Source organism: Urocampus carinirostris, chromosome 6 (assembly GCF_059441175.1).
Source record: "Urocampus carinirostris isolate Australia breed hairy pipefish chromosome 6, RoL_Ucar_1.0, whole genome shotgun sequence".
NCBI classification, from domain to species: domain Eukaryota; kingdom Metazoa; phylum Chordata; class Actinopteri; order Syngnathiformes; family Syngnathidae; genus Urocampus; species Urocampus carinirostris.
Genome location: NC_142354.1, coordinates 579,985 through 595,306, shown reverse-complemented (window position 1 = coordinate 595,306; position 15,322 = coordinate 579,985). Strand labels below are relative to the sequence as shown.

At 41.8% G+C, this 15,322-nt stretch overlaps 1 protein-coding gene across 6 annotated transcripts in view; it reads right to left on the bottom strand.

The window, feature by feature from the left end:
• phf2 (PHD finger protein 2) overlaps positions 1–15,322 on the bottom strand; it is a 104,947-nt gene that overhangs the window by 36,594 nt on the left and 53,031 nt on the right. For all 6 annotated transcript variants that reach the window (XR_015850650.1, XM_088337373.1, XM_088337370.1 and 3 more), the window contains 2 exons: positions 10,318–10,428; positions 3,430–3,539 (listed from right to left, as the gene is read on the bottom strand). Coding sequence is in view for 5 of the 6 variants with exons in the window: in XM_088337373.1 (XP_088193499.1) it covers positions 3,430–3,539; positions 10,318–10,428 (221 nt within the window). In the remaining variant the exon portion in view is untranslated. The remainder of the gene's footprint in view (positions 1–3,429; positions 3,540–10,317; positions 10,429–15,322) is intronic.

Here is a 15,322-nt window from a genome sequence, read left to right as displayed (position 1 = left end):
TAGATTTAGGTGCGTTGTCAATGCTACTGCTGCTGGATCTCAGTGCTGCCTTTGATACTGTGGACCACAACATAATACTTGTTCTTCTGTAATGCATCAGTATCTCAGGAACCGTACTCTCGTGGTTTAGGTCCTACCTGTCACAGGACGCAATGTGTTAACTACGGCAATTTGACCTCTAAACATTCTGATGTCCGCTGTGGCTTTCCATGGGACTCTGTACTTGGCCCCCTTCTTTTTAGTATTTATATGCTTCGGCTTGGTGATATTATCAGCAAGTATATAATTAGTTTCCATTGCTTTGCAGATGACACTCAACTGTACCTGCCACTGGAGACAACTGGTCAGTTAAGTTGTATAAATCTGGAGGCCTGCCTTACTGCGATTCAATCAAAAGAAAGTTCTTTACAGCTCAATAATGTATTTATTATAACAATGTCATAGAAAACCCTCATAGTTTTCTTTTCTTTTCAATATTTGATACAATAAGAAACAAAACATTTAATTTTTTATCATTGAAGTAATATTATTCAGTGTTGGTTTTCAGTTTAATTTGGAAACTTTTTATTTGAGATATTCCAGTATATTTGTGAGTGAATAATTATATAATTGATTTTGATCAGTTTCGATATGAAATAATAATAATTTTGAATAAATTGCAGAGTCAATGACCTGCGATGTATGCCGATGGAGATTTTTCGTTTTCCGGAGTTCCGTTTAGCGGAGTGGATGACGTCACACGCTAAGCCGGGAATCGGAGAGGAGGTTAGCTCCGGTAGCTACTGGTTGCTCCAGGTAGCTACAAGTTAGCGTCCGAGATGCTAGACGTGAGCCACGTTCCCGTAAAACACAGAAAACTGCACTCCCTGTACGCTTTGATGTTTTTCACCAGCACAGCCAGTTCGTCGGTCTTATTTGGTAAAGGGTTCACATTTACTATGATTACGGACTGTAAAGAAGACTTATAACGCTGCAAGCCGCTTAGCCTCCAGCACTGCATCCACGATAGGGCCCCCTCATCACGCCGGCGCGAGAATTCTTCAGGGCAAGGAGTTGATTCCTCGGATAAACGCATTTTTGTGCGTTAAACCCCATAACGATATGATAGAAAGTATTTCAAAGTGTACGGACGGCACCGAAGACCGAAACGTAGTTTTTGTGACCCAACCGTAATACCGTAGTGGGTTCAAGAAAACTGTACTCATTACGGCAAAACCGTAGTACCGTATTTTCCGCACTATAAGGCGCACCTAAAAGCCTTTATTTTTTTCAAAAGCTGACCATGCGCCTTATAATACAGTGCGCCTTATTTATGAATCAACATTACCGGTAAGTCGCAAAGTTTTCCAACTATCTTGCAGCCGCCGACTAAATTTTCCCCCGAACGCCAAGTAGTCCGCGGTGTATGCTGGGATTTATTTACCGGCGTTTCATTGGCTAACCAAGGTGTCAATCATCAGTTGAATCGATCACTATTGGCTAAAGTTATTCGGAGGTCAAGGGGCGGATCCTTTTTATCATTTACAGGCTGGCATTGGCCTAAACGGCAAAAATAAGCCTGCAATTGGCCGAAAAAGATGTGTCAATCATCAGTTGAATCGCTCACTATTGGCTAAAGTTATTCGAAGGTCAAGGGGCGGATCCTTTTTATCATTTACAGGCTGGCATTGGCTTAAACGGCAAAACAAAGCCTGCAATTGGCCGAAAAAGATGAATGTGTATAGCACGTGGCTGACCGCATACAGAAAGCATTTTTTTCTATTCTGTATTTGTAAATATTTTATTCTCCTGGATTTACTACACTCACGGATATAAGAGGACATTGGCTGCACATTATTATGAACACAACGACTTCAGTGAGCTACTCCGGGTTTTATATTGTCCCTGCATCTTGTTTCAGACTGAACTCGATGTTTCTGTGATAAGCGGTGCAGATAATTGATGGAATGGAGTGTTTATTTTTAAATTAAACTCAGTGTTTAGTGTCAAATGCACAGTAAAGTTACGAGCGAAAAAGAAAATAGAAACTAAGGAATGGTTGGCATTTCTTGAATCCCAAGACTTTAACCTTCTGAATGATATTTGAAACGATGCATTTGAGTGACATCGTACGGACACCGCATCCGCACGTGTTCTCGACACACATTTGCGTCTTTGCAAGCTTTGGCAATGTTAAGGGGGTAATAAGTTTGACTGAACTATCTGACTGTTTTGTCGACGTTCCCATTGTAGCGCCTTATAATCCGGTGCGTCTTATGTATGTCAAAAATAGGACCAAAAACTATTTTTTCGGGGTGCGCCCTATAACCCGGTGCGCCTTACAGTGCGGAAAATACGGTACTTGGCAGGTATGCCACTGTGATCATAGTGAGGATAAGCTGCAAAGAAAATGGATGGATGTGCGTCGTATATTTGTATTTATCATTTATCCATTATCTACACCGGTTATGCTCAGCAGGGTAGCGGTGGTGCCGGAGCCCATCCCAGCTATCGTCGGGCAGGGGACACCCCTGAACTGGTGGCCAGCCAGTTGCAGGGCACACAGGGACAACTCACTCAATCATTCACACCTGGAACAATTTGTAGTGGCCAATCAGCCTGACATGATATTTATCATTTAAGGAATCAGTATTTGCCATTTTTATATACTGTATATAGTGTAGAGGTAAAATGAATTCGTGTCATTCACTGTTATCTTTATCTATTCCATGGGGTGGAGCAAATTGATTAGTATGTGTATAAAGGTAGTAATGTTTGTGTTGTCAGACAGGTATCTGACCCAGGAGGGCATAAGGCAGGGGTCTCCAAGCTTTTTCAAGCTGAGAGCTACTGTTTACTACTTATTAGCGCAAAGGGCACCTCGTTTGATTTGCAGTTCTAAAATAACAACTTATCTTGTACTACTTACTATGTTGTGCTGCGCTACGTGTTGCTGTGCCTTTTGATTTTGGTACTAAGCGCACATTAAGTAGCATAAAGACAATCTTTTTAGTTAACCTGAAGACCGTTTCAAGCACCCTAACATTGGATCACTTAATATCAACAGTAAGGTAACTTAAGGTAACATCTAACGGTCATATTGCAGGTATTCCTTAAAAAACATGTTCATGACCTGATGCCATAAGTGTTTTTATTTTTCCCCTACTACTTTTTGACACCATCCATGGAGGAGTGGATATAACGGTAGGTCATGCGTCCAACGGTTAAGTACTCGCCCCCCTCCAAAAAAACTAGTAGAGAAAACACTTTTCTTTTAAAATCGAAAATCACAATTGGGTTTTTTCCCCAAAATCGTGCAGCCCTAGTTGTTATCCATTTGTAACCCAATATACATTGTATCTGTAATTTTGTTTTGTAATTACCAAATAGCTTTCCTATTGATTTGAATATGTGATGTAAAAAAAAAAAAAAAAGTTATCCTGTACATACCCCAAAATTGTCATGTGCGCCGGTGTAAAGCTGACTTTTTTCCCCAAGATTGGCGTCTTGTCAAATTTGCATTCCTCTTCCATTTTCAACAGGGAATCTGGTTTACATTTCTGTGGATGAAAGAAAAAAATTATGTCGCATAGACTACTCAATTAAATATTGACAAGAAAATGTAAAGGTATTTGCTGTCCTAGAGTTATGCATCTCTTCATGGATATGTTCATTTGAAAGTACCCTCACTTTACTCCTTCACTGTCATCCCCTGACAGAGAGCACATTCCTAATACATTTAATATCCAAGCAAAATAACTCCTGTTTTTTTTCATTTTTGAAGGGCTCGCAATAGATTTTCTCGTTCGTAAGTAGGGCAGCGTCTGTATATATACATCGTAAATTCCGGACTATAGAGCGCACCTGATTATAAGCTGCACCCACCACATTTCAAGAGGAAAAACGATTTTGTACTTACACAAGCCACACCTGTATATAAGCCGCATGCGCCCATATTAAAACATGTAACACAATCACAAAAGTAACCTAGACCTGACTTTAAGTCTCGCGATTGTAACTGAATATCCTTCATTAAAGTACACAGTCCAAAAATCACAGCCTAAATGAACGTGAAATGATACCGGTACTTAAGGTTTGATGCAGACTGGCATAGTCCAGTTCCTGTTGAAAGTAATCCAAAGAAAAATGTGTATATTTCCAAAGGTAAGGGTGGGAAAAATATATATATCCACTATTGTCCGCCGTGTTCACAAACACTCACCTTTACCGGTCCCCACTTCCCGTGAGCCCGCGTTTGTTACACCCCTTCTTTTTAATTCGCCCGTCCAAAACATATCAGAATAAGTGTCCAAAATAAATACAAATAAATACCTTACAAAAATATACAGTTGCAAATACACATTATACATGCTTACACATATTTACAAAAAAAGACGGTACACCGAGAGAGTTTTCAAAACTTTAATAATAATAATATAACTTTCATCCCAAACGGTGCCGGTGACAGGTAGCAACACGCTAGCAACACGCTCGCAACACAGTAAACGGGTCTGTTAAAAAAACATACCATACTTGTAAAAATCACGGTAAACCGTCCTCATCTTCCTCCTCATAACTGAAGCCATCAAAGTCGTCTTCCTCAGTGTCGGAAAGAAACAGTGTCATATAGACGTCGTCCCAGGCTCCCGCAGCCTCACTTGCGCTGTCACTGTCGCTGGTGTGCCCTTCTCTCCGTCACGGCTTTTCGGAACCCGTCGGTGATGGTGGATTTTTTGATGCTGCCCCACGCAGTCAGGATCCACTAGCAGACTTGCGAAAAAGTTGCCTTTCGCATGCGGCCAGTTTTAGTGAAGGATTTCTCGCCGCTAGTCAAGCCAAGAAGTTGCATTCTTCCTCGGCGCATATATTCCACCGGTCTAAATCTTACCTTTTGTACGCGAGCGCCGCTGGCGGCCGTTAGAAAAATTACATAAATTGGCCGCATCACTAAATAAGCCACAGGGTTGAAAGTTTGGGGAAAAAGTTGCGGCTTATAGTCCGGAATTTACGGTGTGTGTATATATATTATATATATAAAAAAAATATACCATATAATGTTACTAACTCAATTACTTTTTGGAAGAAGTAATGAGTAACTATAACTAAATACTTTTAGGGTTGCTCCCGTGTCCGTAGGCAAGTAGCCCTTCTAGAGGGACGTGTCCGTGAGCTAGAGCAGTTTAAACGGAAAATGTTAGGTGCCTCGGACACCACTGCTAGCGTGGGTTGTAGCGAACCTGCTAGTCCGGTTAGCACTAGCCCTAAACGGCATGCTCATCGCGGAGAGCCATTTCAGACGCATAACAAGTTCAGTCCCCTAGCTAGTCCTACTCCACCCCGGTCTACTGGCTCCCGCACCCTAGTTATAGGTGACTCCATCACCCGTAACATAAAGCTTAGCACCCCAGCCACGGATATGTGTATTTCTGGGGCCAGAGCACCCGACATTGAGGCTAATTTGAGGGAGCTGACGAGCAAACCTAGAGACCAGGACAGGGCTAGCTACACCGATATAGTCATTCACGTCGGCTCTAATGATACTAGAATGAAACAATCTGAGATGACAAAGAAAAATATTGCTAGGACCTGTAATCTCGCCAGAAAGATGAGTCGGCATCGAGTAATTGTCTCTGGCCCCTTGCCTGCGAGAGGCAATGATGAGAGGTTTAGCAGACTAGTCTCGCTAAACGGGTGGCTGGCAAGTTTTTGCAATAAGAAGGGATTTAGGTTTGTGGATAACTGGCCTGCTTTCTGGGGCCGACCTGACCTGCTGAGGAGAGACGGCCTTCACCCTTACTGGGAAGGTGCTCTCACTCTTTCTAAAAATATAGATTACTGTTTAAGCCTTCAATGACAGGGTACACTAGTGCAGGCCAGGTCACAGGTGATTAGTGAACCTGTATCCATGGGTGTGGAGTCTGTAACGCTAGAGCTAACTAGCGCTATGCTAGATTCATGCAATTCACATAGATTTTGTAGTTTAGAGCGTTCTACAGACTGCACCATACACCCTGATTTATACTCTGCTATAGCATCTTCTTCTGTGCTTCTTACCTCTGTTTTTCCCTTGTTAGGTGAGGAGGGAGAAGAAATAACATTATTTTCTACCAATAGTCACCCTGCTTCTCCACCTGTCAACAATATTCCTGTGGTATGGAATTCGGGCCGCATCTGCTGTCATGCAAGGCACAAGACCCGGGACCGGCAGTATAATCCTGTGGAGGTTACCACTAAGGTTGCCATTAAGGTTCAAAGCTCGCGAAAGGTTTCAGCTCAGTCCACAGTGCTGAAGCTTGGCTTCTGAATATTAAATCACTAGCCTCCAAGGCTTTACTTGTCAATGACCTTATTAATGAACACAATCTTAACCTTATTGGCCTTTGTGAGACCTGGTTAAAACCAAATGAGTTTGTAGTGTTAAATGAGGCTTCTCCCCCTAACTTTGTGAGTTCGCACTTGGCACGACCATGCAAAAAAGGTGGAGGTGTTGCTCTTATGTCGGAAGATAAGTTGAAATTTACTCCTAATACCCCTACTAGTTTTAAAACGTTTGAAGCACTTGTTATGAGGTCCTTAATGTCAACACCAATTTATTTAGTTGTTGTGTATCGCCCACCTGGACCTCAAATTTTTTGGAAGAATTTTCGGAACTGTTAACAGACTTAGTAACTTATGTGGACAATGTTGTAATTATTGGTGATTTTAATGTTCACATAAACTCATCAAAATCAAATTCACTTGCAATTGCATTTAAGTCACTGATTGATACATTTGGTTTCAATCAAATAGTCGATGTGCCCACTCATAAAGATGGGAACACTCTAGATCTCGTCCTGACCCGTGGCGTAGTAGCCTCAAATGTTACAGTGTTACCGTATCCTAATGCCATCTCTCATCACTATCTTGTTAAATGTGAGGTGCTGTTTAATGGTTACTGTGATAACGAAAATTTAGGGTTTAGCAGTCGCAATATCCGCCCTAAAACGGTGTTAGCCTTAAAAGAATTATTACCTACGGTAACTGCAGCCTTCCCTTCGTACACTGGGTCTGTTGACCCACTTACAAACAACTTCAATACTGCTTTGGTTAATGTTCTTGATTCTGTGGCGCCCCTAAAGTATAAATTCCGACCCAAGAAGAATACACCTTGGTTTACTGAAGAAACTAGGTTACTCAAACAAAGTTGCAGAAAAATTGAACGAAAATGGCGCACTACTAAGCTGGAGGTTATTCGACTGGCCTGGTGTGACAGTTTGCTGAAATATAAAGTAGCTCTTGCCTCAGCTAAAGCTTCGTTTTTCTCTAAGATTATTGTTAAACATAAGAATAATCCGAAATTTTTGTTTGACACATTGGCGAAACTTACCAGACAACAACTTAACCCAATTGGTTGCACTTATTCTGCTAACGACATTATGGAATTTTTTAATAAAAAGATGAAACTAATTAGGAATGAAATTTTAAAAGAACGCTCTGTTTCCTCCTCCTATATAAAAGATGTGGAGGTGTTAGGTATGGACCGTGTCGGCGGTTGTTCAGAAACATTCTCCAGTTTCAATGATTTGTCCCTTGATAATCTAACACAGATGGTCAGTAGGGCCAAACAAACTACGTGCCTGCTTGATCTGTTTCCAGCTTCACTGGTGAAGGATCTGTTTGGGATCTTAGGACCATCAGTTTTAAATATTATTAATATATCGCTATCCTCGGGTATTGTTCCTGTAGCCTTCAAGTCTGCCGTCATTAAACCCACGCTTAAACGACCTAACCTTGACCCAGAAAGCCTAGGTAATTATAGCCCAGTGTCAAACCTGCCATTTTTTGCGAAATTACTTGAAAAGGTCGTTGCACAGCAGCTAAATGACTTCATGTCAGAAAATAACCTTTTTGAAACTGTCCAGTCAGCATTTAGGGCAAATCACTCTACTGAGACAGCCCTGGCTAAAGTAACCAATGATCTCCTTTTAACAATAGATTGCGGTGCCTCATCAATGTTACTGCTGCTGGATCTCAGCGCTGCTTTTGATACTGTCGACCACAACATATTATTGGCTCGTCTAGAACGCATTGGTATCTCAGGAACTGTACTCTCGTGGTTTAGGTCCTACCTGTCAGACAGGATGCAATATGTTAACTATGGCAATCAGACCTCTAAACAATCTAATGTCCCCTTTGGTGTTCCTTAAGGCTCTGTACTTGGCCCCCTTCTTTTTAGTATTTATATGATCCCGCTTGGTGACATTATCCGCAAGTATAATATTAGTTTCCATTGCTATGCAGATGACACTCAACTGTATGTGCCACTGGAAAAAACTGGACATTTAAGTTGTAGAAATCTGGAGGCTTGCCTTACTGAGATTCAAAGATGGATGTCAAATATTTTTTTACGCCTTAACCCAGAAAAAACTGAAATGTTGATTATTGGTCCAGCTCACTGTCGTCAGTTGTTTTCAAACACTACCCTGAACCTAGACAAATGTAATATCACCCATAGTGACTCGGTCAAAAATCTAAGTGTTATATTTGATTCTAATCTGTTGTTTCAGTTACACGTGAAAAATATTACTAGAATAGCTTTCTACCACCTCCGTAATATTTGAGCATATTACTCCTGTATTGGCCATCTTAAGGTGTGACTTTAAGGTTCTCTTTTTAACATATAAATGTTTGCATGGGCTTGCACCCTCTTATCTCTCCGATTTGATTTCCCCCTATGTTCCTGCACGGAGTCTGCGCTCGGAAAATGCCGGTCTACTTGTGACTCCGAGAGCCATGAAGTCTGCAGGCTCGAGAGCGTTCTCCATCCGGGCCCCGGTGTTATGGAACGCCCTGCCTCTGGAAATGAGATCAGCAACCTCAACGGAAGTTTTTAAATCTAGGCTTAAGACACACTTCTATTCCAAAGCATATGATTGATGCCCACCTCATATTCTGTTTTGTCCTGTCTTTTTCCGACACCTGCCTGGCTGATACGAAGGAGAAGGATGATTTTGGATGGGTCAGCGGACCAGCGTCTGACCTGCAGCATGTCAACCCCTGCATTTACCAGCTGGCAGAGACGGGAGGCAGCGTCGTGGCCGTCATAGACTTTCTGGACTGGTTTTCAGACTGGGGGCGTCGTTGATGTCTTGCACTTTCCGGACATTTTCAACATCTTACCTAATGTTTACTATTATGTGTACAGTAATGCTAATTGTAATTCACCCTGGTCAATCCTGGAAGGGGGATTACCACATGTGAGGTCCTTTCTCAAGGTTTCTCTTTTCTCCTCACACTGAGGTTTTTGTGTTGTTCCTTGCCTGCATGCTGGTTTAAGATCAGGTAATTGTGTAATTTTGTAATTGTAATCCTGTGCAGTCCTCTGAGACATTTTTGTGATTAAGGGCTATATAAATAAATGTGACTTGACTTGATTTGACTTTCAAAGTAACATGCACTGTTCAACACTGTTCAAGGGGTACGTTGACTGAACAAAATAGCGTATTGCCCCTTGACAAGTTATCGTATACACAAAGGTAAATCATTAAGCACATGTGTTCCATCTGTTATTTAGGGCCCGGTCACACAGCCGTTTGCGGCTGAATCACGGCCAGAAATTTCTGCCCGTGAAGCAGACGATGTTGGACGCTTTGAGATCGCCATATAGACGAGATACAGCAGTGCTTTACACGCGGTCGGAAATTCACACGCGGTTGGTCGCACGAAAAAGTTTTGCGCTGCTCAAAACTTTAGACCACGTGTTAACCGCGGGCGGCACACGAGGTAATGACGCGGAAATGACGCGGAAATGACACGGAACGACGTGCTCTGGCCGCGGCCAGGGCGTGGTTACACATGGGTAGGACGCGAAATTTCAGCGGGTAATTGTGGGTGGAGCACGGTCATAGCATGTTCTGCGCCTGTATCGTGGTGTTATTACGTGAAATTAGCGTGTTACGCGTGTGACGGTCAAACGCCTTTCTCCGCGTATATACAGCGCGATTTGCCGAGCACACGTGTAATGGGTGACCTTGCGTAGGAGTCGGATTTGGGCACAACACCGGCTCGGGAGCTTTTATACCCGTGGTCCATACGAGAAAATGACGCAGAAATGACGCGATGAGGAAGCGGAACAGTCGCCGGCGTCTGTTTTGCGGGCATACCACCGATGAGCAGCGGGTTGGCCAATTTTGCGCATTTTCCATCGCGGGCAACCACGGGCAAAAAAAAAACGCAAAATTTTACCCGCGATAAAGACGCAAACGGCTGTGTGACCGGGCCCATAGATAGAAAAAACACTCCAAATGTAGGCTAAGAACACAAACTTAAATAATTGTTTTTTTTTTTAAAACACCTCACCTTGTATCTCCATTTTCCTTCAGTCTTTTGTTTTTGCTGTCTGGTTTCAAAGTGTTCCACATTGTAGAAAAAATGTTCCTTAACTGGGATTGTCAAAATATTCTTCACACCCTGGAAGAAAACATATACTGTTTTACTTGACATATAAAAAACAAATGCTCATTGAACTAATCTAAAATGCAGCCCCGCTGACAAATCAGTCGTTTCCGCCTTAATTCAGGAGTTCACATAGTCAGGTGACCAAGTTCAGTCACTCAGGTGTGTCTATAAAAGTTTTCATTTCCATCCTTTGTATTTCGAAATTAAACTATTTTGTTGTAATTCGTCTGTTTGGCTACAATACTCTCCATAAAAAATAAACAGACTTATCAGATGACTTTTGGTGTAGCCTCTGACCTTTGGATTGACACAACTATTAGACAATTGCAAGCTTTTTTTCACAGCCCTTAGCCTGTGACAACCTATGAGGGCCGGTATTGAAAACAATGTCATGACCTTCTTCGGCTTCAAAAATCTTTAGCCGATAGTGACCAAGTTATATGGTATTGACACATTGGTTAGGCAATGAAATTCCCAACGTATTTTGACACATTTTACTGGCTGTATTGAAACCAGAGCCAAAAATAAATCTGCGTTAATGCAACCTGGGATCCATTTTTACGTAGAATTATCACATGAAAGTGTGCACAATCATGTTTTGACTTCTGGAAACATTTCCCAGCTCTTCCCGAAGTCAAATTCACAGTTGGAAAGTCTTTAGGGCAGGGAATTTGATTGCAAAAAAAAATTCAGGCGAGAATAAAACCTTTTTTTAGAGTGTGTTCCAACTCAGAATGCTCAATAATAGTAGCATTTGCAGTGATTATTTCAGTTTGAGAGACTTTAGAGTGTTACCTTTCAAAAGAGACAACTGTCCATATTCTACAAACAGTTAAAAAAAAAGCATTTAATTTACTTTGGGTGTGTCTTGGATTGTGATCTTAGGCGAATTTTACATGAACGTTAAGGGGTTAACTCATTCAAATGCTAATCCTTCCACAGTTTTCATCTGATTCAGTCATATTTTCTATATTGTCTTTTCCTTTTTCATTCTTGACTCCTTACTTCATGCTTGATGCCATTACTGATTCTGCAAAACCAAGATTCGATAATGTAGCATTTTTATTGATTACATACATTTTCAACTTCTTCCCAGTTTTTTTTTTACTACTTATGTCTTTCAGTACTTATTCATACTTTTCAGTACTTTTTTGCAGTGCTCCCGAACCTCCGGGGTCCCTCCCTTTACCAGGCTGTGAGTCATTTGGTACCAGGCCACACAGAAAGAAATATAGGTTTCAGTATTTTCTGCCTATTACAGAGATCCCTTGGTTTTCGCGGTTAATGGGGACCAAAACTAGCTGCGAAAAGTGTAAATCTGCAAAATAGCAGCACACCTGCATGAAAGCCCCCAGGGGGGCAAACTTTGAGCATCCAGATGTTGTCATTACCAACTGAAAGTATATGTTTGTAACAGAATAACAACTATAGATCTATAATTAACAGAACACAACACATATTTGCAGTTGAATGAATGGTTTTATTGTCATTATACAAAGTTAAAACGAAATGGGAAGAATTTTGTCAAAAGCACGCACAGCTTCAGGTATGAGCGAAAAGCCCCCACTTACTTCAACACGCAGGGCCGTCCACCACTGCTTTGTCGGGGTTTATCACCCCCTAACCCCTCATTCACCACAACGTAATGAACCCTGGTTCGCATACCGTAGGAACTTAATCAGCCCATGTTCTCTTATTTTAAATTGACTTTCAAGATGACATGTATGTTTTTGGTATTGGGTTTTATAAAATGATTTCCCCCAAAAAATGTGCCTTAGACTCCAGATGCGATGATACACTTTATTGGGTACACCTGTCCAACTTATATTTAACACTGGATTTCTAAACAGCCAACCACATGGTGGCAACACACTGCATTTAGTTATGTAGACATGGTCGAGATCATCCTAAGGAGTTCAAACCGAGCATCAGTATGGGGAAGAAACTTAATTTGAGTGACTTTGAAAGTGGCATGGTTGTTGGTGCCAGCAGGCCTGGTCCAAGTATCTTAGGAACTGCTGATCTACTGGGATTTTCACACACAATCATCTCTAGGCTTTACAGATATTGGTCTGAAAAAGAAAAAAAATATCCAGTGAGCGTCAGGTTTGTGGGCGTTGTTGGTGCCAGAGGTCAAAGGAGAATGGCCAGACAAGTTCGAGCTGAAAGAAAGGATACAGTGACGCAAGTAACCACCCATTACAACCAAGATGGACAGAAGAGCATCCCTGAACGCACACTACGTAGAACTTTGAGGAAACCATTTATAGCTCAAATGTGCAAAATGCTGCTAATAATAAATAAGAAAAATATATATAAATATATAACAAAAATCAGTTCACATAAATAAATCTATAACTTAATTATAAATAAATCATATTTGGTTTACAAAATAAATTAACTTCATAAATAAAAAATTGCTCACACATAATAATTATCGTCAACTCTTTTAGGATAAGAAAGAAGATGCTTGTGAATCACTTTGCATTGAACTTTTGATTTAAATTGAAAAGCATGTAACAAGCAGTGATTAATAAACAGGAAAAAATGAACTTAAAATATTACAATGAGTCATTTGAGCTTGCACCTCACTGAGGATCTTTGTCATTCTTGGTGGCAAGGAGGCAACTGCAGTGATCAAGCTCTTCTCCAGGCACAGTCAGTTTCTTTGCTTCGTTTTGATCAGCATCACTGTTGAGAAGGAAGCCTCACATAAATATGTAGATGCAAACTCTAGCAGCTGCTCCAACGCTTTCTGTCGCAGCTCAGGGTGCTCCTGTCTCACACAGCCAAAACTGTGTGAGAGTGGATGCAGCAAACTTCATCTGCAGGCCACGGTAAGATGCTACTTCCATCAGTTTTTCCTGATGAACCTTGTTTCTGTTTGCTTCAGACAAGAGAAATGGGTTTCTCACCCAATCCAACTGCACAGATTTCTGATCCATGTCAGTAAAGTAGGAGTGAAAACCGCAGATCAAGTTAGCCAAATGTCCCACTATAACTTCACCAGTGACTTCAAAGGATATCAGAACTAAATACTGAATATAAAATTCTGTGCGATCCATTATCTGCACCGCTTATCCTCAGTATAGTCGCGGGGGTGCTTGAGCCCATCCGGTTGTCCCCTTCCCACTGCCCTAGGGACAATTTGGACCAGACAATTAATCTGACATGTATGTGTTTGGGAATGTGGGAGCAAACCGGAGTGCCCGGAGGAAAACCATGCAGGCAAAGGGAGAATAAGAAAACTCCAGATGGGGAGGCTGAGCAAGCTGGACCTGAACCCTGAACCTCCGCACCATGGGGCTGCGCGCTAACCACCCAGCCGCCGTGCCGCCAAAAGAATTCAGTGCATGAATACATATTTATATTTTATCGAACATTTTACAGAACAATTATTCTCAGGATTTATTATTCCGATAATCCTACTGATTTATATAGATATTTGGAAAAGCTTCACGTACCCCCAGGTGTACGTGTACCCCCATTTGAGAACCGCTGCAATAGAGCATCTTTAGGATGTTGTGGTACGGGATGATTGGCATCATGGATGTGCAGCTGACAATTGGGCGCGGCGCCAACTGTGTGATGCCATCATGTCAATATAGACAAAATGCTTGCAGCACCTTGTTGAATCTATGCCACGAAGAATTGAGGCAGTTCTGAAGGCAAAAAGGGGTTCAACCTGTTACTAGTATTGTGTAACTAATAAAGTGGCCAGTAAGTGTATTTTCTTCCCCTCCCCTTCCGAATTTTGCATTTTTGTGAGGGGGGGGGGGTGGGGGGGGGTATGGGGTTGTTGTGAGGGTCAAACAGAGTTCCCGAATGTTTGATCTTACATTACACAGTCCAGCGTTTTTCCGAATTGCTCAGTCCACAATTAGTAGATTTGGGAGTCCACAATTGAAAGGATTTGGGAGTACAGTCAATAAACATGCACGATTAAAGTCGACGATAAAGCTCCGTTGGGGTAGTGCAAGCTGATGTTTAGCAGCGGGCAGGAGATATAGCGCTATGCTAACGTTAGCATCTGGTGAAACTGTTAGCGGTGGAAAGTATACAGCAAACACAAAGACCACAGTTAACTCTCCCGGTACATAGCTAGAAACTCCATATCGAGTGAGCATTGTGTATCAATGGTTCCGCTATTATTGTAGCGCGTAGTCTCCAACCCCTGTTTTTACCGGAGTCTTCGTCTCGTTCGAGCCGGTGATGTAATGCGGCGTCGGGAAAGCCAAGACTCCGTGATGACAAAAAAAAAGTCCTCCAATTCCGGACGTTGTTGGTGGCGATCCGCAGCTCAATTCACTCATTGTGGACGGCTGGATCTGGCGTTGGTTGAACATGCTTGGGAGCGCTGGTCTGTGTGGTCGCCTTCTTAGCTTAGCTCAGCCTTTTCTCCGTCGTTGTCATTGTCGGCAGGCGGCAAATCTTCCAGGGAGATCCGGTGGTCTCTGTATATCCCTCGGGATGTAGTGGATATTATTGTAAGTGCGAAGGGAGTCGAAGGGAAAATAAGAGGGATCAGGGGACACTGAAAAACAAAAGACGAACTGGAGCCCGAGCCGCAGCGTCTAGTAGACGCGCCGCCATGTTGAACCAAGAGGATACACGAATATTCCACATGATTATATAGTGGATTTACACGTCTATTATCTTTATTATTATTTCTTAAAATGATCCTTAATTGTTAAACAAAAACTATGATGTATTATATAACCTTTATAAGACACCAATATAAAATGGATAAATGTAAAAGTATTTCAGAGGAGAAAGTGAGTTTCCAATTCTTTAGTTGATGGAAGTGATCTAATAATTTTATCAAGATGTCCATTACAGTGAACCGTTCCTGGACCGGGTTCATTTTTTACTTTCGCCACTAAACTTATTTGCATTGTGTTCTGTG